General features: G+C 53.4%; 6 protein-coding genes across 6 annotated transcripts; 1 reads left to right on the top strand and 5 right to left on the bottom strand.

Annotated features, from left to right (window-relative positions):
* Positions 1 to 569: 569 nt before the first annotated feature.
* Positions 570 to 2,426, bottom strand: BROUX77_005952 (uncharacterized protein; the record flags this gene model as incomplete). Its single annotated transcript, XM_073750882.1, has 4 exons — positions 570 to 1,839; positions 1,897 to 2,069; positions 2,135 to 2,340; positions 2,396 to 2,426. The coding sequence occupies 4 exons, from the start codon at positions 2,424 to 2,426 to the stop codon at positions 570 to 572; spliced, it is 1,680 nt and encodes a 559-aa protein (XP_073603822.1).
* A 5,479-nt stretch (positions 2,427 to 7,905) lies between these two features.
* BROUX77_005951 (uncharacterized protein) lies at positions 7,906 to 13,152 on the top strand (the record flags this gene model as incomplete). The annotated part of the gene is made up of 1 exon (XM_073750881.1): positions 7,906 to 13,152. The coding sequence occupies one exon, from the start codon at positions 7,906 to 7,908 to the stop codon at positions 13,150 to 13,152; it is 5,247 nt and encodes a 1,748-aa protein (XP_073603821.1).
* A 1,102-nt stretch (positions 13,153 to 14,254) lies between these two features.
* BROUX77_005950 (uncharacterized protein) lies at positions 14,255 to 15,767 on the bottom strand (the record flags this gene model as incomplete). Its single annotated transcript, XM_073750880.1, has 4 exons — positions 14,255 to 14,317; positions 14,420 to 14,734; positions 14,812 to 15,267; positions 15,459 to 15,767. The coding sequence occupies 4 exons, from the start codon at positions 15,765 to 15,767 to the stop codon at positions 14,255 to 14,257; spliced, it is 1,143 nt and encodes a 380-aa protein (XP_073603820.1).
* Positions 15,768 to 16,689: 922 nt separating this feature from the next.
* BROUX77_005949 (uncharacterized protein) lies at positions 16,690 to 19,338 on the bottom strand (the record flags this gene model as incomplete). The annotated part of the gene is made up of 3 exons (XM_073750879.1): positions 16,690 to 18,223; positions 18,298 to 19,145; positions 19,300 to 19,338. The coding sequence occupies 3 exons, from the start codon at positions 19,336 to 19,338 to the stop codon at positions 16,690 to 16,692; spliced, it is 2,421 nt and encodes an 806-aa protein (XP_073603819.1).
* A 403-nt stretch (positions 19,339 to 19,741) lies between these two features.
* Positions 19,742 to 21,085, bottom strand: BROUX77_005948 (uncharacterized protein; the record flags this gene model as incomplete). The annotated part of the gene is made up of 3 exons (XM_073750878.1): positions 19,742 to 20,205; positions 20,300 to 20,881; positions 20,974 to 21,085. The coding sequence occupies 3 exons, from the start codon at positions 21,083 to 21,085 to the stop codon at positions 19,742 to 19,744; spliced, it is 1,158 nt and encodes a 385-aa protein (XP_073603818.1).
* Positions 21,086 to 22,045: 960 nt separating this feature from the next.
* BROUX77_005947 (uncharacterized protein) lies at positions 22,046 to 25,013 on the bottom strand (the record flags this gene model as incomplete). The annotated part of the gene is made up of 2 exons (XM_073750877.1): positions 22,046 to 24,691; positions 24,882 to 25,013. The coding sequence occupies 2 exons, from the start codon at positions 25,011 to 25,013 to the stop codon at positions 22,046 to 22,048; spliced, it is 2,778 nt and encodes a 925-aa protein (XP_073603817.1).
* Positions 25,014 to 26,978: the final 1,965 nt, after the last annotated feature.

Raw genomic sequence — 26,978 nt, 5'->3', positions numbered from 1 at the left:
GAGCCGCTGAGTCATCTGCCGGCTAACTAGCGGGGTGGGGACCTGGCGGTCGTTTGTGGAAGTCCACTTACACGCAGAGTCAACTAGCTAATCCAAAGTAGAAGCCTGATTAAGGCAGCATTCAACCTACACACATGATGCACATCAAGACCTACGCCTTGTATTTAGGCCAAAGTGGTAGCCAACCCTCGAAGCCTGATGTCGCAAAGGCAGAGTCTGCCGATGTTGGTCGTGTCCAACGTGTACTTATCGTGGCCACATGACTAACTCTACATGAAATGAGGCACCTCCAAGTAGTATGCAGTTAGCTACATGCAAATAAATAGTTATATCATAGTATCGTAAAAGTAACTGATTAACTGGCTATCCTGAAAGCAAAACAACTCAATCCTGGGTCAAAGCCTGGCAAAGCTGGGACCGATGCCGTCTGACCTGGCACGAACACACAGTCGCAGAAAAAGGAGAGAGGAATAGGTCCAGAGGAAGGCCCAAGATTCCCAATGACCAGTGCTCTACACCAAACTCGCGCAATCCATCACAGGCGAGTGTCAAAAGAAATAACCCAAAATTCAACCCAAATCAGGAGCCGTAGCAATGAGAGCCGTTAGAATAGCCAAACTAGCAGCAGCACCACCAAGGGCAGCAAAACCCACTGCCTCAACAACTGTCCGCAGCCGCTTTCTAGGTCTAAATTCCGTGTCATCATTGGAAGTTTGATTGTGATCGGTATTCTGGCTCGTTGGCACAAGATCTGTCGTGCTTGTCTCCATGGTTCCTGCAAAGGTTGAAGTTTCTTCTTCCGTGACAAGAGCTTCAGGGCAGCTCTGAATGTCAGACGTGGCGAGCATGGGATTGATAGAAACGGTCTCAAGCTGTGAGATTGACGTCTTCGCACCATTGCTGTCCTTCTGTGTTTCATCAGTCTCGGTCGAAATATTGCCAAATTTACGCTTTCTGGGAGGTGAAGGTGAAATGGCTAGGGCAATGGGCATCTTGTGCTCAAAACCCCTTTCAGTAGGAGGTGTCATGATACGCGACTTTTCGCAATTCTCCGAGTCTGTAGACTTTTGCTTCGATTCGCAGACGCAGACACTCGACTCATTCTCGTTTTCGGGAGATGGCGATGGCGAAGTGTCGTGTTCCAGAAGAGTGAGTGTTTCTGTGTTGTCAGTCAAGAGATATGAAATTGGAATCATGGAAGCTTCTCCCATATTATTGGAACGGCCGTTGAAACAAGAAACGTCGTCTTTGATAGCGGGGTAGGTAGCTTGGAAGTACTGGGGTACTTGTGTGGAAATCCCAATGGAATAAGGAACAAGATCATGGCTTTCAAACACATGGATGTGCCTCATCGTCTCATCCTCTTGTTCTGTGATCTCTTCATCAAAGTCGGCAATCTCGGCAACATCATTATCCTCCTCATCATCCTCATCACCCTGTTCCGAGAGACTGTCTTGGTCCTTGTCGTTCTCTTCACTCCCGGATACAGGACCAATAGATTCACTTTCGGATGAAGCGAATTCTTCGGATTCGATATCAGCACCAGATGTTCCAGTATCCAAGTTGTTGTCCAAATGGGAAGCTTCACCATCGCTAGACCAGATGGATTCTACTGGAAGTTCAGCATCACCGTCATTTCCCAGGTGGCAAACAAATGTAAAACTGGCCTTGGGCAAGGTTTTAACGCCAACTTTCGCGTCTTCAGAGTCCTGGGTGGCAGTGTTTACTTCACCTTTTGTAGGTGCCCGCTCGACATCTGATTCATCGTCAGACAGAAATACCGGTGCTCTGTACGTTCCAGTCTTGTTTGGAGTGTCCGGTTCAACCGGAGAAATAAGACTAGCATAGCTTGTTAATTCTATCCCGAGCCGCAAGACATTTTCTATAAAGGCTCACTCTGAAATAGATATCGAGAAACGGCAGCTTGACATGGTTTCAGCGAGCTTTCCAGTAAGGATCGCAAACTCAACATCATCGCCGTTCTGTACAAGAACGTCTAGGCCCGGGGGCAGAGAAACACCGTTAAGTGAGGTTCCATGGTAACTCTTGCAATCTTTAATGTAGACAGACTAGTTGAGATAGATGGGTCTTTAGATCAGCTTCTATTTGTGAATACCCTAACGACTAGGCTTACACTATTGCGGTAAGAGAACTTTGCATGTTCTCTCGATATGACGGGGTTGCGGAGGAAGCCGTTGTCGGGAGCGGCCTTGGCACTTCCGCGGCGTCGCGAGCTAGCACGGCCGATGACGATGGACTCGTTTTCCTCGGTGAGCTTGAGTGAGCGGACTGGCGGGCAGCTGGGGTGGCCCGGGGATGTGGCCGAGAGTGTTAGAAGCACTGTGGTGCAAGCACATGTTAGCAAGTGTCTGAGGAGTTTATCACAGCAACATACGACGGTGGGTGATACCTCCAGGAAAAGCCATTTTAGGCTCTATTGCAGTACTGTCAGAGATTAACTATCCAGGCTTGGGACAAAGAGTCGTTGATGGCGGATAACGGGTGAAGCGAAGAGTAAGGAGATGTGGTGATGGCGGTGTTTGAGTAGAATGAAACGAAGCTTAGTCGTGTAGCTAGTTCGTTTTGTAAATCAGGCAGAGGCAGGCAAATGGGAGAAGTTTCGAGTAAAGTTGGAGTCTGCAGCCCAGGTCCAAGGAGCGATGAGAAGGTCAAGCCAGAGAAAGGGAAAAGCAAAGAAAAAGGAAGAAGAAAGACGATGACAGAAATGTTTTCAGCGACAAACAAAGACACAAGCGGGCGGATGGCGTAGTTGCAGAATACGGAAGCTGAAGTAAACTTGTAACCAGTTAACTATTTAGTTGGGAAGAAAGTGAGGGGTTGTCGTCCTCTGGGACGGAAGGTGCCATCAGCAGCAGCTCTCGATGATAAGGGAAAGAGCTAGGGTAGCCTGTGTGCGTGTGACCTCAGATAGAAGGCACGGGGAAGGGCACGGGACCAGAAACCTTGGAGCTTTTTAGTTGTGCAGTTCCTTGACTAGTTGGTTGACTGCTAGAAATAGCTGCCTGTATCTTTGGAGAACAAGATGAAGATGATCCCGGCGCCCAGCCAATAAGCAGCAAGCCGTTGGGGAAGATAGAAATGCACCACAGATAAGCAGCAGGTTTGGCCAGAGAGTTGTTTGGCTGCCAGCAAATGCTGCTGTCTTGAATGTCTTGAATGTCATTTTTGGCCAGCGGAAGACAGATGGTGTCTACTTTCAGGGCAATGTGAGTTGCAGCATATATTATCGCATGTTACTGAGCCCACTTTTGCCTAGTTATCGATTCAAGAAAGCACTACTCGAAGACGTCATCGACAGCCTAAACGTGTGCCAGCTACAGGTACAAGTAGAGGTACAATCAAGTACTGGTGGATTGGCGGGTGTCCATACTCGCCCGTACACTTTTGTCTGTACCTGTACATGCGGCCATACATACATAGTTGCCATCGCTCCCAGTGGCGCATATGGTGACTCTGTTGCAGTTTGCTATGATAACGAACTGGTCAAGAGATAACCAAAAGTGCTGCTCCCGCACGGCCTCCTCTCGCAGTGCCGCGCATGTGATTGTCGGAGGGAATGACGCTCTCAAGGGAGATGAGAGGGAGTTGGGAGCCAGCGACCCCGCATTTTTTGGGATGTGCCCTTAACCCTACATCTTTGTGTGTAACCCTACTAATGGTAACTCATCTCCAGCTAGCCTTTATTGGTATGAAGGATGTGAGGGAACTAGAGGCGGAAGAAACAACTTTAACCCTTGCTAGACAGGGCCTTGAGATACAACACAGCAGAATTTTGGGGACGCAACCAAGGGGTTTATTCTGGGGAAGGAAGAAATAGCTGTGATCAACTGGTTATTTAGTTGTGTTTGTGTGTGCTTGCACGTTACGTGCGTCTGTATGTAGTTATGGATGTGGATGTAGGTACACATGTAGACGTCTGCATACACACAGCTTGTGTGCTTTTTCATATTCTGTCTTGTCCAAGTAGAGAATGAGCCTGGCGGTCTGGACCTTCATTAAAGCGGTAAGGGGTTGCTGAACACAAAATAACCTGGCCTTGCAGGTGTCACTCGAGGGGGCACTGAGAGAGATTAGCCCCCCTTTAGCACAAACAAGCAAAGAGATGTGACAGTCAGAAGCGGTTGGGAAACAGACATTGGGCAGTGCTGGGCTTCTGGAGTATTCAGGGACCAACATCATTTACCAGAGATGCACATAAAATCAGCTTTCAGCATGCACGAGCCAGTTTTCACTTGCACTGGTTTCTGGAAAGCATGTAGTTGACCAACTCGTGAACTACTTTGTGCCTACAAGGATGGCCCATGTAGGGGCAATACTAAGCAAATTGACAGGTTGGCACAAAGCCAGAGAGGAGGAAGACCGGTGATGGAGATGAGTGGTGGGTGGTTGTATAGGCTGGTATAGATACATGCATAGTTTTGATTGTGTAGTTAGTTGGTTATAGCAAAGTGGTAGTATTCTCGACAGTTATTACTGCCATGCTTTTCTTTGTGATGAACAGACAGAACATAATGCCTGGATGTTGGTTCACAGTTGTGGGCATGGGGGCATGGTGTGGCTCAAAGGGCTCTCGTGATGGCGGCGACGATCAGGCGTGCCTAATTTTATAAATACGTGCAAGTGGTTAACTGGTTGTTATATGACTAGTTACATACACATGCAGCGAGAGCAGAAGGGGTTTCCGGGGAGGTGATTGGCCTGGTAGCCTTGGTTTCCAGGAAAGATGGAGAAAGATGTCGCGGTGCATGCATAACCAACTAATGCAGTGAACAATAACTATGGGGCAGTAGTGTAAGATTGGGTTGCCCGGTCTTTGTATGACTATGCAAGTGTAGGAGATGAGTGTCTTTGGTGAGTGGATGCGAGACTGTAGATGGGAGATCAGAGATCAGAGGCCAGAGACACTAGAGACATGTGTGGTGTGGTAGGAGGGTAATGAGCATAGAGTTAGTTATTGAGAGTGAACGAGGGTTGGATAGAAATGTCTTTACACCCCTGTCGGCATAGACTTCCTACTAGAAGAGATAGATGGTGGGCTGGGACCAAAACACAAGACACTTGGATAACTATATGTATGTACATATGTAGTTACATACAAAACGCCATAAGTGCGGCGGGGCGGAAAAGGGCAGGCTGTGAGCCGGTGGCCGGCTAACGAGGGAGGAGGAGCAAAAGGAAGAGGGCCATCCTTTTAGTGAGTGGTAGGTGCGCCAGACTTCGAGAAGAAAAGGCGAGACGAGACTACGGAACAGGAAGGGTAGAGATGGTGAGGAGACGGGGTCTCAGCAGGAGGAGGTGTACACAGATGCATACATGTGCAGTTACAGCTAGTTACATGACGACTAGATGACTAGTACAGCTGCATTATGTGTGCATGTGTATGTGAGCTGGAGGCACTGGTAGCCACCATCGTGACTTGCACCGGGTGCCTGTGCCTGTGCTACAAGGTGCGCAACTGGAATTGGGACTTGGGCTCGCAGTACAATGCCCAGATACACGCCAGGGCGAAATTGAGGCTAATCATAGGCCTGTGGCCGTCTCCCAGTAATAGCGTGATTCCTTGTTTCCCCTGAGCGGCGGTTGGGACGAGACGGGCAGACAGGGACTCTGGCGCTCAAGCAAAGCCGAAGGGAATTTGCATTTGCATTTGCATTTGTAGATTGTACCGGCCTAGCCGTTCATTTGCACCGGCACGACCAATTTAAGCGGGGATTAGCCGACAGGACAGCAAGCGAGTGGCCATTGTTGGCGGAGCATACTGTTGCCACTGGGAGAGCGGTCTGGGGGTCGAGAGATCGAGAGGTCTAGTGGTTAGGACGTGTAAGACGTGTAAGACGGTAAAATCGACAGTCGGGCTCAGTCAAGCCAGACAGCCCGAGCCTGACGAGAAAGGAAAAAGGGTGGCATGTCATGGAATGTAGTTGTTCGTGTGTATAGCTAACTACTATGCTAACTATGCCGTGTTATTCTATGCTGTCGACTGGCTCCCGTCAACTCACTCGGCCTCCCCTTCGGCACCAGCCACCCCGTCTCGTCTCGTCTCGTCGCGTGGAGCCCGTGGCCCCCGATGTCGCGTTTATCTCTTTTGGGCTGAGTGGCCAGGCTCAAAAGGCTTGACGCGTGTGCCCAGGCCAGGCCCTGCAAGAGAGCCGGGGTACGCGTTAATTGCTGCCCCAGTCCCAGTCTACATCTAAGTCTGTGTGTGTGTACGAACATATATGTCCCCCTGGTGGTGGGACTGACTTGCCAGCGCACCAGCACCCTGGGCTGGGACTTGGCTTTGGGCTTTACATCTCTACTCGCTGCATCCCTGGCGGCTCTGCCAAATCACAGCCCGCCAAAAGTCGCAGGGCTGGCACAGTCGCATTCGTTTTTGGCATTTTGGCGGGTTCAGGTTCTGCTCGTCGCGTCTCACTTGAGGCTTCCCAGCCTCTGCAAAGATGCACAAGTCAGAAGCACCAGCTGGCCGCTCTTGAATAACTATGTAAAGAAGCCGGCCGCCGCATGACGCTCGGCCGCCCGCCATTTGCTTCTTGTTTTGTATCTTTTTCCTTCTTTTTTCCTCTTCGTCGGTTTGCTTTGCAACGGGTGTGCCTGTTTTCACAAGTACATACATACCATACCATACCATACCATACTCATATACCCATCCACATTTGCACCAACTCCTCTGTTGTGTGTGGTGTATTGTGCATTCCTGGCCGGCTCTCTTTTTCATCTCTTCATTCCCTTGATCTCGTCACTCCTGCGTCATTGGCTCATTCTGGCACCACTCGCGCCCCCCCACGCCGCACCCACGAGTTTGTTGTGCTTGCCTGTTCATATCTTTGCATATCTCTTGTCTTGTTTTGTCTTGTCATCATTTGCTGCTCCATCTCCAGGCTCTCTCTCACCTCTCGGTCCTGGCACGCCTTACGACTTCATCTCTCTTCCTTGTAGAACACCATCTCTACTCTCACGAGTCTATTCAGAAGTACCACAGCCGCAAGCCCTGCTTCTGCTTGTACTGCCCCCCGCGTTGCAGCACAGCCTTCAGATCTGTCCTCCGTCGTCTCTGCATTGCATGTAGAGGAGCCAGTGGCTATATCAAAGATCCCCAGGGACCAGTACACCTCACCTCACCCTTGACGCCCATCCCGGCCCCAGGCGCTTCTTTTTTTACAGGGTAAGTCTGCCAGTCCCCTGCAGCGAGAATCTCTCTGCACTGCTGCATTTGCTTCGCGGTCGTCTCGTTCTTTTTTCCTTTTCTTTTCTTCCCTTTTTTCGCTTGCCAACCAGCCAAGTGGTTCTCTTGCTGCGCGCCCAACCCTTTTGCTCCGAGAATCGAGCGGCTGGCTTGCTGATTTGCACACGGCATTCTTCTTGTGGCGTCCTGGTCCTGCACACGCAGCAGACAACGACTAGAAGCCGGCGAGAAGCCTGGAATTGGGTCGGTCGGTAGCCCTCGCTTTCTTGCATCTTCACCGCATCACTCCCCATCACCAACGCCAAATCTTTGCCCCCACGTCCGCTGCCCGATGGCCGCTGGTCGTCTGTTTTCACAAATTGCAGTTGCCAATCGCGCTGCCATGCTCCTTCCATGTCTGGATTTTGCTGACTTTTTGCCTGCAACTAGCAATTACTGCCTGCATCGCGAGTGGGTTCCTCCGCCGACCGCGACTGCATATCCAATCAACCAAACCAACCCCCTCCATTTTGGCAGCTCCGCCCACTTCAAAAACCAGCCTCACCTCCAGCTTCGCCATCACGCAACAAGCACTCCTGGACTTCTGACAGAATTCCGCCCCCGCCTCATGCCACTTGTCTCGTCTTGTCTTGTCCTGTCGCTCCTGTTTCGCTCGCACCTGCCTCTTGAGCCATCCGCCCAGCCGCCCAATGTCAGCAATGGGCCTGGATTCTAGCAGTCTTTACTTGCCCGCACCAACAGAGACAGACTCAGTCATCGCTCCCACCGAGCTTGGGACCGAACTTTCACGCAACGACGAGCAATCCATTTATTCTCTGCCGTCCGACGGCACTCCTGTGACCATCACCACGCGTAAGACGCGTGCCAAAAACACACAGCCCGGCGCTTCTGTGCTCATCGAATATTTCGAGAACGGCTCTGCCGTATCCGACGCCACCGATCGCAAGCCGAGCGTCCGTGTCCGCTTGACGTCCTCAAAACTGGCCCACGGCGACCACGCCGGCCCATCCCAAACACGCTCGCGTGCGTCCAGACGAAGATCCGAGCTTGAGGACATTGAAGACGCCCTCATGAGTCCATACGCTTCTGCTACCGAGGAGTCGACTGTGTCGCGAAATCCCGTCGACCCAGATCACGACCGCATCGTCACATACAAGCAGCGCTCCGGCAAGCGGCCTGTCAGCCCGCTGATCCCCGAGCCACGCATGTCGAACCCTCCCAGCTCCGGCCTGCCGCCAAATGCCGCCACTGGTAGCGACCTATCTGTCATTCCCACAAACTCCTTCCTCGACGACTCCGGAAATTCAGTCTATGGCGAGAACAAGAGAAGTGCGAGTCCTCTCACCAAGACGAGAGGCCAAAAGCCTCGCCAGGGAGAAAGAGAGCGCATTCGCCTTGCAGACAAGCCCATCGAAAAAGAAAAAGAACGTGAGAGACGGAGCAAGAGTAAAAGTAGTCGCAGCCGGACCAGTTCCCTCAGTGCAGTGCAAAAGGAGCGTGAACGTGAGCGCGAGAAGGCACGAGAATCCGACCTCAACTACGAGGGGTACAGTCATATTAGCCATCGTGACAGTATTGGCCACAGTAGCAAGTCACGAACCCGGAGGTCATCTCGAGGCCAAGGCCAAGAATCCTTTGTCTCAGGCGCTGACTCTGTCATTTCTTCTACCGTCTCACGCGCCCCCGAGGCTCAGTCGACTCGCTCTTCCGACGTAAACTCCAAGCTTCTTGCTGCTGTCGAAGTTGCTCTTCGCCGGGTTGTTATTCCAGAGCTCGAAGCTATCAAGCGGGAAACCAGCAAGCGCGAGTCACGCCGAGCATCGGGTGGATCCTCAATCACCTCAGCCTCGCATGATGAAGTTTCCGTGTCAACACACCACCGCCGCCGCTCCTCCCAGTCACGTCATCGTCTCCCAGGCGATCGTGACCGCGAGCGAGACCGCGATCGAGCGAGGGAACGTGAACGCGTCATGTCTCCAGAGAGTGTCGATGATTACTACGCCGAAACCCCCAAGCGCAGTCCCGACCAGCAACACAATCGCTCTAACCTCAGTTCTGCCATTGCTGCCTCAACAGCAATGGCATCTGCTGTCTCAGGCCGCCTCAAGTCACCACCACCTCCCGAAGAAAAGAAATCTAGACGTAGGAGGCGCGATGTTCCCCGGAAACGTGTGAGCGATCGTTACGATGACGAGTTCGACGATGAAAGTGTGGCTCCTCAGCCCCCAATGCCCCTGATGAGCGAGATCAACCCTTCCGAACTTACAAGACTTTCCCTCAGAACTGCTGACGATGATCGGCCGGCGTCTGCTATGGAGGAGGTCACCAAGAGTGAAGTTTCTGACGGTGGCGCCTTGCTTCAGCCTGTTGTCAAGGAAATCAAGCTCGGCATGCAATATGCCAATATATCCCACGGAGACCTTCGCGCACTTCCTCGCGGAAACAAAGAGACAGAGCCTCCAAACAATGAAATCCCCTCTGCATTCCCCCAAGAGTACGAGCCCAACGAATATGGACAAAAGGTCCCTACCCGGACCAGACAAGAACCCACAGAGGAGCTATACGACGATCCTGAACCTCAGCTCCAAACTGAACATCATTATGAGCGCGACGATTACGACAACTTCTACGGCCAACAAGACGTCCCCGCCCATCTCAAGTATGTGCCTTACCAGCCCGAGCGACGTGGTCTCAGCCCGATTTATAGCGTGTCTGGATACACTGAGAACTCTGAACTTGCGGCGCGTGAATCACACATAGCAAGCAATAGTGAAGACTACCAATCACCACCCATGTCTCCTCGCCACAACCGTCGCTCGTCTTTGATCAGCAGCAACATTTTGAACTCAGATGGCCTGCCTCACAGCGAAATCAGTAGCGTTGCCGGCTACCCTCGGAACCCCACCTACACTGACGATCTTTCCGAGTTGGATGTGGAGCCTGACCAGCCCGTGCGCGGCATTGGCGTTAACCCCAAGATCATGCCTGGGGCTCCTATTGAGTCCGTGGTCGCATCCTTGATTGACGGCTCTCTTATGGAACAGAGTGTCATGACTAGTGCCACCAATGCCTACCCCTACTATGGGCCTGATTCCACCGTTTCGTACGGCGTTGCCCGAAGTGTTGTGTCATATGGTCCCGACTCAGTTGTATCGTCTGAAGACCCGAAGCATGTCATTCGTGAGCTCACCATAAAAAAGAAGCAGTCCGATGTGGTTATGCATGATGTTTCTATGGTACAAGAAGAATTTGAAGATCCCGAGGATGCTGATCGCTCCATAACGCCTACAGCCGTTGAACAGGCCGCCTTCGCTGCTATTACCAGCGGTGCCTTGGCTCGTGTTGTCCAGGCTAAACAGATTCAGATTAATGCAACTCCCAAGGATGATGTGATTCCTGGCGGCGGGGCTGGTGTTGCTCGCAACAAGTCATTTAAGCAACGAACAATGGAAGGCCATGAGATTGCTACTACTCCGGCCCACAGCGTCGACCGTTTTTACGGAGATGACCAAGAGCCCAAGTTGAGCTCTAGCGCCCTTCCTGACTTGGATGATCCGATGCCTGAGTACGGTGATAACTTGGATCTGGGTTCTGATATTACTGCCTCGATACTTGAGCAGCATCTTGGTGTGAAACACGACATCTTTGATCGCGGACAAGAGGAGTTGTCCTTTATCGCTGGTGCTGACGATGCCATTTCAGTTGCACCTACCAGAGACATGTCCGAACTGGACGAGGTTGATGAAGGTAACTTGACACCACGTGCCTTGAGTCCCAAGAAGAGCACAGTCAACGCTGATTCCAACATGACAGGTGCCGACTCTACCGTGGGAGCCCATACCCAGAACCCCAACGGCGACCATGATGACGATGCCACCCGCACGTCGGCCGAGAGAAAACGCGAGACGATCCTTACAAACCCCTACGAAAACATTAGCCCCCTAGCCAGCAACCGACTTTCTGAGACCTTTGGGTTTGCAGACCAAGGACATCTTCCCAAGGATGAAGGGTATGTCTCCAATGGACCCAACCGAACTCCAGACAACTTCAACTTGGATGACCCCAAGGAGGTTTCCATGCCTTCTGCGCCTGCATTTGGTGGTGTTGATGATAGCTTTTTCACGGGTCGTATGAGTGGCCTAACGCCTGGCCCAGAGACTCCGTTGTACGATCCTGGTATGACTTCGGGTGGCGGTAGCATTCATAACAAGGACATTATGACGTTGATGCAAGATCTCGTCGCCCGCGACGCGCAGCGCAACGCCCGTGATACTGAGATTGCTGCCATGGTCATGTTCCTCGCCAATGAGATGCGCACGCACTTCCAGACGGTTGAGGACCGCATTAAGCAGGCGGAAGATGTCATCATCGATGAAGTGCAAGACTCAGAAAAAATGGTCATCAAGGCTATCAATGGCCCCCGGCCCTATCCTGGCCCTTCTAGTGCTCCTCGATCTATTGGTGGTACAGCAACGGCCAATAGCTCCAATGCTGGCCCCGAAATGACCATGGCTGCCAAGAAGGGCAACATCTTGCGTCGTGCACTCAACGGCCTCAATGTCACCGGTGCCAAGGACCTTTCTCGAATCGAAGTGATGCTTCATCAGCTCCTAGAGGAGGTTATGGAACTCAAGGATCACCAGGTTCAACCACAACCCCAGGCTGGTAGCACTTTTGAGAACCTGGGCGGCGACTCTGGCGAAAATGACACTATTGACGGTGGTTATGATCCCGAAGGTCGCGCCGGAACATCCATTGCAAGCCACGGTTCTCAATCAATGTCCACTTCCCGGATCAGTACTAGTCGCTCTGCCCACTTTGATCGCAAGTACTCTGACCACCGCGTGAGTACCGTTCATGAAGGTGATGAAGAAGAGGCCCTGGACACAACGTATGATGCCCCTCACGACGACCGTGCTAGTACGCCCGTGCTCAACCAAGAAACTGGCCCCCGTGGCGAGTCCATTGTCATGGCTACTCCGTCCCGCGAACCAGCTATTCCTGCGGCATTCGCCCAGACTTCTGCAGCAGCTTTGCCTACTGCTTCACCCTTGGCACCAGAGAATGAAAGCTCGCCCAAGTCTGCCGGCAAATCGGAGAAATCTAGAAAGCATAAATCTACTGGATCTTCAGGTTTCGGTGCCCGGATTTCTCGTTGGTCTGAAACCACGGCATCTACACTCAGCAAGGCCTTTAGATCGAGCGGCGGCTCCTCCAAGAAGAATGAGCCATACATGCAGAACCCTGATAGCGGGTCCCGGTCGGGTTCCGACTTTGCGGGCTACAACGACAACTCATACCGTCCTCGGACCGCGCCGTACTCGAATGATAAGTTGCACACCGGGTTTTCTGACCAGAACCTTGACCGTACGCCTTCCCCCGGTGCCTCGGCTACTCCTTTAATGCCTTCATACATGAACCCTGAGCACCCCAAGTACCATGTTCACCGCAACTCTCTCAACCTCCAACATCCGCAACCACGCCAGGGGAACTCTGAGCGTTTCAAGAACAACCTCGAGTCCCAGGCACGCATCTACGACACCACCAACACGCCGCGCTCAGCAGACTGGGGCCACTCGGTCTCATCCCTCAACTCTCTCCAGCCTGCCAACGCCCATGGCATGGCCGAGGCCTCCTTGCCGCCACCCCGCCCGCCCAAAGAGGCCATTGGAAGCAGCACGCCCCGCTCCAACCGCATCGCCAAGAATGCCGCCCACAGCTCCCCTTCGTACGAGGCCCAGCACCACCAGTACGCCCCGGCCGCCGACAGCCCGCGCACCCGCGACGTCGACAGATTGGCCGGCATGCCGACCCGCCGCCCCAGTGGCCCGCGTGCCATGACGCCCAAGACTCCCAACGACGAGTCGTACGAGGAGAGACGTCGCAACAGAAATACGTTTGGTAGTGTGGCCAGCCGTGCCAGTGCCGACACTGATACCTTCTGAGGAGATGTGGTCTGCCCCTCTCTTCTTCTTTCTGTTTTCCATCTCTCTGCGTGCCGAGATTGCATGCACCTGTTTATAAAAAAGATTATCGGACATCGCTTGTGAGCGAGGTGTTCTTTGTCATGTTCATTACTTCACCCCGGCCCCTCTTGCTTTCTTTTGCTTTTTTCTTCGGACTGGAATTTCGTTTATTGTTTGTAATTAGTGGCTGGCTGGACGTCATCCGCCCGTGTGTTAGTTCTGGGAAGGGCGAGATATGATTCTGGGGGAGAGGGGTTTTTTTTTCATCTTTCTCTGCTTCATTATCTAGCTGGGCTTGTCTTTTTTTTCGGTTCTTTTATGTTGTGCTTATCTTGGAAGCCAGTTTTGCTACTTTTTTATTTTTTCATTTCATTTCATTTAGCTGGTTTATTCGGGAAGCTATGTTTTGACATATGCTGGCCTGTCATGATCTTTGCGAGGGGTTTTGGTCTTTTTTCTTCTTTGCTTTGGATATTTCGAAATACATCAAAACTTGGAACTATTTACTCTGAATTTGTTGCTTGACCTGGATATTTTGTCTTTCTTCTTTGTGTCTATGTGCTTGGAAGAGAGAAGCAGGAGGGGGGGAGTGTATACACACATTCATCCATGCATGAAGAAATCAAGAGTTGGTTGGGATAGCGAGTATCGGGCAAGTAGAGAAGAACAAAACAATTGGTGACAGTTGTCTGGCCAAGCCAAAATACCAAACAAGAACATGCACAGAACAACATGGCAGTCTAAGGCACTCTTTTTGTTTTCTTTTTCTTGTGGATGCCAATGGCAGACAGGATCGGGAGAAGGAACAAGATGTGATATCTAGTAAAAACAAGACGACAAGCTAGAGGAAAGGACAAGGCGGAGGAGGAGGAGGAGGAGGGACAAGGAGATGTGGAGAGCAGAAGATAAGGAACGAGACGGAGTGTGTGTATGTGTGTGGAAGAGGGGAAAACAATACGCCGGCCGAGATGTGCACCCGAAAAATAAAGACAAAAAGAAGAAAAACGAAGAAAAATACAGTAGAGCAAAGAGGAAAAAAAAGAAGGCGGAGAAAAAAAGACCGTTGGATACAAGACCTCGTTCACGTAAACTTTGTGTGGATGATGTCTGGGTTCTCGTGCCAATCGTCGATGCTCACCCACATCTAGAGAAAGTTGAAGAGTTAGCCAGGGAATACGTCGCGATGGGAGTGTCTCCTGGTCTACAAGACAAGACAACCCAGGGAGAAACAAAAAAGGGACCTCACCTTTCTAAACGTGCTCAGGCCAGCCAGGATACTCCCGCCGATCCACGTGGAATACTTGCGCTCGGGCGGCGCAAAGATCTTGATGCGCATGTCGCGCACGGCCAGCCGCTGCACCTCGGTGAGCAGGCGGTCGCCGAAGCCGCGCGTCAGCGTGCTGCCGCCCGACAGCACAATGTTGGTGTAGAGCGACTTGCGCAGGTCGAGGTCGGTGCGGTTGATGGCGTCGACGACAATCTGGTGGACGCCGGGGTATTCGAGGCCGATGATTTCGGGGTCGAAGAGGATTTCGGGCGCGCGGAAGCGTTCGGGGCCGAGCTGTAATGAACGGTTAGATTGGGGCTGGTGGTGCGGGTGGCCGGGGGAAGGGGGGGGGGGCTGCCCGGGTGACGTACCTTGAGCTTGCTGCCGTCGGGCAAGACGTATTCAGCCGACTTGGTCGCATCGGTCTTGGCGCTCGCCCACTCCTTTTCCTCGCGCTTGGGGTCTGCAGCAATGTAGCTCAGGTTCTCCTTGATCAAGCGGACGACCTCCTTTTCGGCGCTGGTATGGAAGACATAGCCCGTCTTGCGCAGCAGCGTCTGCAGGTGCTCGGTGACGTCGCGGCCGGCGACGTCGATGCGGCGGATGCTGCTGGGCATGGCGAAGCCCTCGTAGACGGGCACGGCGTGCGACACGCCGTCACCCGAGTCGAGCACGATGCCCGTCGTGCGGCCCGAAGCGTACAGCGAGAGCACAGCCTGGATCGACGTGTACAGCGCGGGCACGTTGAATGTCTCAAAGAGGATCTGCGCCGCTGTGTCTCGGTTCGACCGGGGGTTCAGCGGCGGCTCGGTGAGTAGGACTGGGTGCTAAGCGGCAGCGAGCGGAAGCAGGGCGTTAGCGTGGTAGAGCATAGGGGGGGAAGGGGGGGCGTGCATGCGGGATCTCCCTAGCATCGTGGTGGGGGGATGTTGAAAGGGCGGGGCAGAGAGAGGCGAGCCGGTACGCCAAGCCGGGCCAGCACAGCGTCTCTCGCTCTTCTGCAGCGGGGATGTCTTACCTCCTCACTCAGCGTCTTCAGACCCTCGCCATACACATACTCCCAGATCTTCTCCATGTCGTCCCAGTCGGTGACAATGCCGTGCTCCAGCGGATAGCGGATCTTGAGCAGGCCGCGGTAGTCGGTCGCGGCTTTTTGGCCGATAAACACTTCGCCCTCGAGCGCGCCGGCCAGCACGCGCAGGTGCTTTGGCCGGCCGACAAACGACGGGAAGTAGCACTTGGGCAGGTCGTCGCCCGCAAAGCCGGCGCGGATCGTGCCCGACCCGTTGTCCAGGACAATCGGAGCATTGTGCAGCGAGTCTGTCATGGCGGGCAGGCGTGGTGTGGGATGTGTCGGTGTGTCCTTTCGTCTTTTGTTCTTTCTCTTTCTGTCACGAGGGGGCCGGCTCCGGTTGGACTATGTGGCGTGCGTGCGTGTGTCCAGCGTCAGATCTTCAGGCTGGCCGAGCTCTCTTTCTCTCTCTGCTCGAGCGTCCCAAAGGTGGACCGGATAGTCTTGTCTCCGGTTCGGATAGCGTAGCGTGTGTGTGGTCTCGCGTACCGTACAGCAGCAGCAGCAGGAGCAGCAGGAGCAGCAGATTCTTTTGTCAATTGAGACCAGCGCTCGTCTAGCTGTGATTTCCTTCTCGTTCGTGGGAGGACCGGCCGAGGATCGCGGTGTCCAGCAGCAAAGGAGCAGCCCGGGTGGCCAGATATAGAGAGACAGAGCTGTCTATGGACGAGAACCAATTGCAGGCCAAGGATGCAGGCCAATCAACAAGAGGCACAGAGAGAAAAAAACAGACGCGTGTTGTCGGCCGGGCGCTTCTGGTTCTTCGGCGTCGTGGGGGAAAGAAAAAGCTGAAAGCTGCTCTCTGCTCGTCGTCCAGCGGCTGGGCGTTGCTCTAGGAGCTCTGAGATGCTGGCATAAAGCCCAGAAGCAGGGGGCCCACGGTTGGGTTGTGATTGAAGTCACGTGGCGGGGTTACTAGGCTGCAGATAAGGGTTTGAGAGGAGGATCAACCTTCACATGTCACGAACCTGGTGAGCTTTGTGGAACTTGTTCAAGGTGATGTTACACCATCATTCTTGTGGTTCTTTTTCTTCAAAATCTAATCCAAGAGAACAAAAGCCGAAAACCAAGAAGAAGAAAGAAAAAAAAAGCGCTCAATCTACACACACACACACAAATTCTAAACACCCCATCCCTTTGGGTTTCTCCCTTCTTTTCCTTTTTGCGTTTATCAGTACTACGCCGCCGCCCGCTTCGACAGCAGGTTCAGCGCACTACCCGCGAGGATGAAATCAGCCTGGTCCTTGCTGACGGCATGCTTGGTGGGGATGACGATAACCTGGCCGCCGTTCTTCTTGGTGACCTTGATGCTGACGTCACCGCGGCCCTGGTTCTTGAGCATGTCGTAGAGGCCGACTGTCTCGACCTCGTCGCCGGCGCTAATCAAGTCGTAGTCGGCCTCGTTGGCAAAGGTCAGCGGCACGACACCCTGCTTCTTCAGGTTGGTCTCGTGGATGCGCGCAAACGACTTGACCAGCACGATGCGCGCGCCGAGGTAGCGCGGCTGCAGCGCGGCGTGCTCGCGCGCCGAGCCCTCGCCGTAGTTGTGCTCGGCGACGACCAGCCACTCCTGGCCACGCTGCTTCCAGCGCGCGCCCAGGTCGGGAATGGTCGTCTGCGAGCCGTCCAGGTCGTAGGCGACGTTGACCTCGCCCGTCTCGGCGTTTACGGCCGTGTTGAGCGTGTTGGTGCTGATGTTGGCCAGGTGGCCCTTGTACTTGAGCCACGGGCCGGCCGCCGAAATCGTGTCTGTCGTGCACTTGCCCGTGATCTTGACGAGCACGCGCAGGCCCTTGATCTCGCCCTCGGGGAACGCCTCGAACGGCTCCAGCAGCGCCAGCCGCTCCGATGTCGGCGACACGGCAATCGGCACCGTCGGGTCGGCCTCCTGCGACAGCGCCTTGAAGCTCTCGCGGCCCTCGACAAACGGCGTCGCGGGGCCCTCGAGACCCCGCGGGGCCGAGAACTTGAACTCCTTGCCCTCGGGCGTGGTGATGGAGTCGGTCATGGGGTTGAAGGTGGTGGTGCCGGCGAACGTCATGGCCGTGACAATCTCGGGCGCCGCCAGGAAGTTGAGCGTGTCGGGGTTGCCGTCGTTGCGACCGCGGAAGTTGCGGTTGTACGAGGTCAGAATGGCGTTGGGCGTGCCCTTTTCCACGCCGTCGTGGCGCTTCCACTGGCCGATGCAGGGACCGCAGGCATTGGACAGTAGGATGCCGCCGGCCTCGTTAAACGTCTCGAGCGTGCCGTCGCGCTCAAGCGTGGCGCGAATCTGCTCGCTGCCAGGGGTAATGTAAAAGTCGGCAACTGGCTTCAGGCCGGCGGCCTTGGCCTGCTTGAGCAGACTCTCAGCCTTGGTCATGTCCTCGTACGACGAGTTGGTGCAGCTGCCAATCAGGCCGGCCGACAGACCCTCAGGCCAGCCCTGCTCCTGCACGGTAGCCTTGAACTTTGAAAGCGGTGTAGCTAGGTCGGGTGTGAAGGGCCCGTTGATGTGGGGCTCCAGCTCAGAGAGGTTGATTTCAATCAGCTGGTCGTACTCGGCGCCCTCGTCGGCCTTGAACTGGAACACAGAGTCGCCCGAGGCGCCGGCAGGGAAGCTCTGCAGATTGGCGGCGTTGGCAGCAGCCTGCGCACGGCGGGTTGCGACCAAGTAGCGGGCGGAGGCCTCGGTGTAGGGGAAAATAGAGGTGGTAGCACCAACCTCGGCACTGAAAGAAAAAAAAATAGATACAGGTTAGCAAATGTACTACAAGTTCGGTAAATCAGAGTGCGCCCATCTTACCCCATGTTCGTCATGGTAGCCATGCCAGTCAGCGACAGGCTCTCAACACCAGGGCCAAAGTACTCAATAATGTAACCCGTACCACCTCTGACAGTCAGCTTGCCAGCCAGGTGCAGAATGACATCCTTGGGCGACACCCAGTCGCTGAGCTGGCCAGTCAGCTTGACACCCATAATCTTGGGTGCCTTGAGCTCCCACGGCGCGCCAACCAGAGCCTCGACAGCATCCGCGCCGCCGACACCAATGGTGATGGTGCACAGGCCGCCGGCATTGGGCGAATGCGAGTCGGTGCCCAGCATCATCAGGCCGGGGACGGCATAGTTCTCCAGGACTGTCTGGTGGATGATGCCGGCGCCGGGTGGCCAAAAGTCCATGCCGTACTTGCGCGCGGCGCTCTCGAGAAAGTCAAACACCTCCTTGTTCGTCGCGACGCCGGCGCTCAAGTCGGCGTCGGCGCCCTTGGACCCGACAATCAAGTGATCGCAGTGGATGCTGGCGGGAATGGCCGGACGTGCCAGGTTGCACGACATGAACTGCAGCAGCGCCATCTGCGCCGACGCGTCCTGCATGTTGACGCGGTCTGGCTTGAGCAGCAGGTTGGCCTTGCCGCGCACGTCCCGCCCACCGTTGGTCTCGGTCAGCAGGTTCTCTTCGGGCTGGTCGAGATGCGAGTACAGAATTTTCTCGGCCAGCGTCAGCCGCTGCGCGCCCAGCGCCCGCCGCACCTGCCCGTACTTGGCATACAGCCGCTCGTACGTGGCCGGCAGCGCGGACGTCGACGAGTAGCTGCGCGCCGAGCCGAGCACGGATGCCTTGGTGGTGGTTGTGGTGGTGGTGGTGGCGAGTAACTAGAGAGCCGGAAGCGCACAGGAGTCAGTATATAGCGTTCAGCAGTGGTAGCAATCGTCATCGCGGGGAGCCCTGAGTCAGATGGGCAGCGCGCACCGGAGACGGCGCGAAAGACCCGGGGCGAAACCAGAGGTGGAACCGGGGGAAACTCACCCGCCTTCCGGCAGTTCTGGCCAGCCCGAATGCCGTCATAGTGAAGGTTAATTGAAGGCTGTAACGATCAATGCCGCACAGAAAAGAAGAGAAAGGCTCGGCGTGACTCGTCCCGGTGCCGTTGACATCTTCTCTGCTGCTCCTTCTTATCGGACCAATCAGCTGCCTGCTAATTGACTGACTCTTACCCACTCCGGTTATCGGCGTTATGTGGTTGGCGGAGCGGAAAGATGGCTTCCACAAATATTCCACTGGCGGGGCATTGGTGCATATGCCTTTACCGGGGTCCTACATGTTTTCATATAACGACATGGCACAGATGAATAGAACAGTGATGCAAAAAAAGTAAAGCTCCAGTTCAAGTCTATATACAAATGCCCTCTTCACCAGACATGCATGTGCCAATGTGAAATCACATCGTGCGGTGAACAAACGCACTTTCTCAGTCCGTCATCTCCTTGTTGCCCAGCACGCCAAAGCTCATGCTGCTCCGTCTCCGTCTGCCAATGACCTCGCGGGTCCAGTCAGTGATGCGGAAGCCCCAATGGCCGGCAACCAGCACGCCACTGACGACATTGATAATCTTGACGAGAAATGTCAGGAAGCCGTCTCTGTTCTCGACAACCTGCAGCAGCAGCGGGGCAATGTCGTACTTGACGAAAATGCCGGGCACGGCAAACATCTCGTTGACCTCGCGGCTCTGCTCGGTCACGGCGTACTGGTTGGTCGCAATGTACTGCGAGCGCGAGTTGCCGACGCGGTACTCGGTCGGCACAATCGAGAGAAAGTACTGGAACTTGTGGAAGTTGTCTTCGGCCAGGTTGATGGTGCGGTCGAGGGGGTTGACGAGAGATGGGTGGAAGGGGCCGAACGAGAGCTCGGAGATGATGTGCGAGAAGTTGAAGGCTGCGAATGGTAGGAAAGCGTTAGTAAAAGAAGACCATGGACATGAACACGAGCGCACAGCAGAAAGAGAAAAGAACTGGCAACAACAACCTACCTTTGTGATCAACATGCTCCCCCATTGACTGGTACCCGTGGCCGCGCGCCGTAATGTGGAAGTCGCCCTGCACCTTGTTCAGCAGCATGCTTCCAAAGATGCGGCACGAATCGCCCGTCGAGCCTCTGAGGCGCGGCGTACGCGCCCACTTTGCCTTTTTATGGGCCTGGCGGACAATATCATGCACATGCTCCTGGCCGAAACCCTCGTCCTCGCTCTCGTAACCATGGCCGGTGACGACTCTGCCGTTAGCGTCGTAGCCGAGCTTGTGCACGCCGCCCTCGTCGACCCACTGCGACCACAGCGTGGGCTCGCGGCGTAGGGCCTGGGCGGCGTGGATCCAGTCGCCGGCCGAGTCCTGCACGTTGACGTGGATGTCGGCGCACTGCATATGCACGACGGTGTCGAGGTTGATTTGCAGCTCGTGGCCGATGCCCTTTTCGACGGAAAACGTGTGCGTCTCGGCTCCGCGCCACCAGCGCGCTGTCTCGCTCAGCATGAAGAGCACCGAGATGGTGATCATGGCCACCGTCCACTTGCCGCCGCCGGCTGTCTGCGTGACATATTGCGGCTTTGCCTTGGCTGCGCGCGCATGACATGTGTTAGCAAAATGCGCCTGTCCGGGAAAGAGAAGAGGGGACGGGCAGGAGAACAGGGTAGCAGAGACTACGTACGGAAAGCATCAAAGGCACTAACAATACTCCCACCCTTGGGCCCGAAAGAATCGTCGTCCATCACCGACCGGGACCCCGTGGGCTTCTCGTTGTACCCGTAGCTGTCCATCATAGTGGGCGCGAGATTTCCTGCAACACGGTCTAGGGACAATAAACAAGAAGAAAAGGGACTGAGAAAGAGCCGACGCGAGTATGTGCCGTGTCAGATCAGGAGAAGCAGAACCCAATGAAGTAAATCGCAGAGAAGAAAGCCTGCCGAGTCTGTGGTTCGAGATGTGGCCTCGGCCTTTTCCTTTTTGCTTGTCGGGTTTCACGTCGTCGTAATGCGCCCTGGATTCGAAAAGTCGCAAAGGCTGTCTAGCTGAGCTGAGATGAAGTGTGCGTTCTGCTTGTGTTTTAAAGGCCACCCACGCGAAATGACCAAGCCTATCGTCGTCGTCGTCGCAGAAGGAGGTGAGAGTCTATGGTGTCGCAAGTCGTCTTTATTGCTCCGTCATTCCAGATGCCAGAACAATCACAAAGGGAAAGTCAAGAATAAAAAGAAAATAGAAAAGGGCACTCAGCAAACGAAAGTAGGAAAGCCGTGATGCAGAAACTCCCGCTCTTGAAATTCCCGCCAAGTTCAGCCGTGCGCCGCTCTGATTCTACAAGGAACGGCTTCACTTTCCATGTTCATCGTTAAAGGACACGCTTTCATTGGCTCCACACAGTGCATTCTTGCAAATATCATATGGACACTGTGCTCGTCACACCGCAACCATCCTTGCTCTTCTATCCCTCGCCCAACAATAACTTCATAATTCGTGCACATCCATTCTACTTGGTACCCACGAATTCATTCAAATCTCAATTTATTCTGTTGAAGAAAAAGTAAATACAGGCAAGCTTAAAAACAGGAAATACAATAAACACAAACATTCTTCTGTGGTTAGCAGCAGGCTTCTTCGCCCCACAAACACCTGCATCAAAGTCATGGTTCCTCATGTGAACCATGATCAAAAACAAAAGACACAGTCCTCATCTGGTCTTGTCACCCAGCTGGTGATTTCTAGACTGCAGCTTACTATCCACCTTATTCATCGCCGGGACCGTCAAGAATATCATACTCCTCGTCTGTCATGAACTCAGCGTCCGAGCTGACCCAGTCGTCGCTGGGCACGTAGTCCTCGAGAGATCCAATCTCCGAGTTCGAAGAGACAGTGGGCGCTCCGTGGGCTGAAGGGGATTCTCTTTCGCTGACGGCATGCTGAGTCATGCTGGCCGCGGGAGACTCGGTCTCCAGAGTAGGGAAGACCATGGCCGGGAGGGCCTTGGCCAGGTCTACAGTGGTCTCCTTGTTTTCCGGCTTGGAATCTTCTGCCTCCAAAGCTACAGCCCTGGGCTTGGAGACAATAGGCTCCTTGACATGAACCTCGGTGGTCATCACGTTGCCAACCCGTTCACCACTGCACATGGTCAAACGCCACCCAGATACATAAATGCCCTGCTTCAAGGGCGCGCGCACAGAGATCGTGTAGACAGCAACCTCTCCAGGCAGAACCGGATCATAGTGGACTGCCGAGGACGTGACTCTGAAATAGTCACGCAAGGTTCCATCTTCCATCATCTCCATGTGCATCTCAGGGGTAAACAACTGATCGCCCCAGTTAAGCTCAACACGGGAACTACCGGGCCAAGCTGTCCGTCCATCATTCTTTACTTCCCAGACAATATCGAAGTTGTAGCCAGCCGGCATAAAAGTCATTTTGTCGGGGCACTGGCCCATTATCTCCATAGACAACGGCGCAGTGACATCATCGGGGGTCGCGACCTCTCCAACGGGAGCAACGGTCGAAGGGGGGGTATCAGAATCATCAATAGTCACAGGGGCCACAGCTAGGTTCTGTTTGACTGGCTTCACATCAGCAACAGCTTGCTCGGTGGCCATGCTTAGTGAAGGGGAAGTCTTTTCAAAGCGAGTCTCCTCAGAATTGTCACCTGTGCAATCAATCAAGCGGCCCTTGTTGTCGTAGCGGTAGGTAGAAACAACCAGCTGTGACGTAGGAGTCTTCATCATGATCATAGGATGAGTTCTATCATGGCTGTTGGATGGCGAAGCCTCGCAGGCGGAACAAAAGTCAAGGTCGTTGCAGAATCCACACTTGTAGCGAACACCAGAGATATAGTTCTTATGTCCCTTAGACACGCACAAGGGCCCGTCGCAGTAGACACCGTAGTGCTGAGACTCGGGGGGACGCTGGGACAAAACGGTTGTCATGGGCTCGTAGAGCTTTACGAAACGATGGCCTTTGTGGGTAATGGAAATTGTGCTACTGCAGCTACTGCAGAAGTCCCAGTCAGGGCAGTCGAGGCACTTGTAACGAATTCCAAAAATGGTCTTGTCACATCCATCACATAGTGCGTGATGCATCTTGTGACGTCCTTCCATAATGGCCGTAACCGAGGATGGGAGAACAGTCTTCTTGGACAAGGGAATGAACTCATGAGCCGGGTTATGGCCATGATTAGGGGTGAAGCAGTCAAAGCACAAATCAAAGTCGGGGCACCAGGTGCAGTGAACAAAGTACTCATCAGGAAACTCGTTCACGCAACCATTGCAAGTGCGACGATTGATTGAAGGGTAGCCATAAGTAGTATGTTCCTCATTGGGCAAGGCACTAGCCAGCTTGTTGTAGTTCTTCTCTTCTTGCATGGCATCGTTCTCGGTAACTTTGGATGTAGTAGTCTCGGTTGGGGCCTTGATAAAGGTCCTCGGCTCCTTCTGCTCGCTCATAGACAAAGACGACATTCTGTCTTGAATAATTTCTTCTGCTTTGGAACCAGCAGTAGAGACCACAGACTCGGGGCGGGAGGATTGAGCAGAAGGAAGTTTCGAGATGCAAACGACCTCGGTTGAACCGCTCATGAGGACTCCGTCGACAACCGAACGGCGAATCAGCCAATGCTCATCATCCTCACAACCTCTGCCTTGGGCAAAGCAATCGGGGCAAATGTCGTAGTCGCCCATGTCGCACTTGCTACAGTGCCAATGGTTGCTCTCAATAGGGTTCGAGCAAGCATTACAGCAGATTTGGAAAGCCGGGCCCATGGGTGGGTAGATGACTGCGGGTCCAGCGGTGCAAGACGTGGAATTGATGCTAGAAGCAGTAGAAGAAACAGAAGAGGAGTCTCCATGGCCATGGGCAGCTTGGATATCAGCAAGAGTGCCGGCCAGATAGTTCGACTTTTGAATCAAATTTTGTAGCAACTTTTCTTTTGGCTGAACAATAGATGCAGTATTAGAGGTAGCAGGGCTAAGATTGTTGGCCCGTGGCAACTCATGTACAATTGACTGAGTAGTTTCATTTTCCTGAGAGGTCATGTCCCCAGTCTGCGCGCGTATAGGGGGGAGGCGAACTGTAGCCTTGGGCATTTTGCGCGAGGGGTTCGGGATGTCGGCTTTGATCTTGGGAAAGGGGCCAGTTTCAAGTCTGTTGGTAACAGGCGGGATGGGTGAAGAATGAGTGGATGCAGCATCACTAGCACAAGCACGGCCTGCCAGAGGTTTCTCAGTAAGGCGCAGTCTGAGTTTTCCTTTGGCCTTGGCAGCACGATAAAGTTGCTTGTAAGACGAAGGGGCGTTACGATCGACTACTGTGTAGCAGCCAGCAGAGTCGGAGTAGCGCTCGATTATGCATTGACCGAGGTCAGGAAGATCACTGCAGAGAGATTTGCGGATCTAGGGCGCATGTCAGCAGGTGGGTAAAGTCGGTAGAGGGAGAACGCGTGAAAGCTGGCAGGGTTTAGATGGAGGTGGAGTGGGCAAGAAGATGAACAAAAGGCAAAAAAAATGAGAGCAAAGGCAAGGCGTAAAAGCTTCAGTGAGTGAGGCAAGTTGGGGATAGTGTCAACGAGGAGAGGAGACTTACCGAGTTCTCAAATGAACCAACTTGCATATCGCTCAGGGCAATCGTTTTGCGGTAGGCGCGGCCATTGACATTGATCTTGACGTTGACGTCAGAAGTGGCCGCGGGCTCACTTGGCGACAATGACGAAGACATGACTGGGTACGCAAAGGCTGATGAAGTTTTGAAGGGGCGGTGTAGATGTGAAAGACAGCTAGTTACAGAGAAGAACAAAAGCACGATTTCAGGAAAGGGCGGTATGGTATATCAGTGTTTATTTTTTCGGGGTTTTTTTGTGGTGAAGAAGGCACAAGAGAAAAGAAGAAGAAAAAAAGAAAAAAAGAAAAGAAGAAATAGCGGTATGAGCGCAGACAAAAACGAGGCAGGCGGAGGGATTCAAATAGGAAACCCCAAAGTCTAGCTAGGTTAGCAGAAATGACGACAGCAGCCAACAAAGCTGTAAGAACCACGGGCGCAAAAAGAAAGAGGTAAAATGGAGGATGAGAAAGGGTTTAGTTTCGGCTCAGTATGAGTGGATTGATAAGTACATAAGGTGTACTTGTCCAGGTACTTGGGCAAATAGAGCGACAAGACAAGCTGCAGGGGGTTTAGTTTGAGAAGGCCGTCTGTCGTCGGTGGTCGATCGATTGGATTGGATTAGATTGGTTTGGTCTGGTCTTGGTATGGGTTGATAATGGGCGAAAAGCATATGGACAAAGCTTGGCCTGGTCGATTGGCTGGTTGACTGGCGTAGTAAGCAGCTGGATGGTTGGCTGGGTTAGCCGGAACGGTCTTTGTTATTACATATGTACAGCCGTCAGTTCAGGTCAGGTCAAGCAGGGTAGGGGGCAAGTGAGAAGGAAAAGCAGACAAGCAAGCACAGCATGGAGTGTGATGCAGTGTAGTGAAGAGCAGCAGTATTGTGTGTAGTTGTATGTATTTATTTATGCGTGCAGTGTCACAACAATCGGCAGCAGCAGCAGCAAAAAAAAGGTGTATAGAAGAAGCGGTAGCTAGCACAAGCAGAGATACACGGCAAAATAAAATACCTGATTAATCGGCCGAGGCCTGCAAACAGCTTGGGCTGTGTCTGCTTTGGGAACAATATGACGGGTCTAGTGGCGGACGGACGCTGGGAGGATGAGTGGCTATTACAGAATGCGGTAAAGATGGCACGGGTGAAGAAGAAAAGGAACAAAAAGGGCAAGGGCGAAGGGGCGGCGGATCAAGACAGGCAGAGAGGCAAAACAGGGCTTCGGTATAAATTGGCGCAGGCAAGGCTAAAACATGACGAGCTGTAACAAGCCGATGGATGGTGTAGGAGTGGATCGAGACACTGGGGGAGGGGGGAGAGGGGAGAGGGGAGAGGGGAGAGGGGAGGGGGGAGGGGGCTCTGGAACCAGCAGGTTGACGTATTTTTTGGGGTTGGTTTGCAGTCAGAAAGGGAGAGAGAGATAGAGAGAGAAAGAGAAGTAGAGATGCAAAGATTGAGGCTCCGCGATGTTGTGCCAGTGATGGGGAGAATTATGAAAATGCAAAAGAAAAGAAAAGAAAAAGAAGAGTGTGAGTCACGGGACGCACAGAGTTTTTATCTCGTCTTTGTGAAAATGGCAGGTGACAGTATCAACACACACACGTAGTTACCTAACTATATAACTAACTACATACACAGAAACATTGGTAGACAGATTTGCGACATTCAGTGCGAAGCGTGAAGGCGGTCAAGGTCAAGCCAAGACTTGTCACAATCGGCAAGAGGGTCGCAGTTTCGGGCGCAACTACCACGCTGAGTAAGACATGGTCATGCACAGGCAAAGAAAGAAAAGGAAGCATCTGAACAGTGTAAAAGGTTAGATAAAGATGACTGGCCTAGGGCTTTTCTTTTTGTATCCCCCTTCCGGCTAATAGCCAACCGTCTGTTTGCACACATAACCAACTAACTTGGTTGTCTTTTTCTTGCCATGGCACATAACTAGGACCTGAGCCTGAAATCCGCTGATCTGACAATGCCCTGATTCCCAGCTCCAGTTCTAGGCTGCCGTCGGCGCGGCAGAGCCGTCGAGCCTAACGATTCCTGGGACTTAAGCTTGTGGAAAAAAAGGGAGGCTTGGGGAAGCTTAG

Source organism: Berkeleyomyces rouxiae, assembly GCF_048999995.1.
Source record: "Berkeleyomyces rouxiae strain 22BRR77 chromosome Unknown BrBRR77_ptg000007l, whole genome shotgun sequence".
NCBI lineage: Eukaryota > Fungi > Ascomycota > Sordariomycetes > Microascales > Ceratocystidaceae > Berkeleyomyces > Berkeleyomyces rouxiae.
This window is presented reverse-complemented; position numbering and strand designations above follow the sequence as displayed.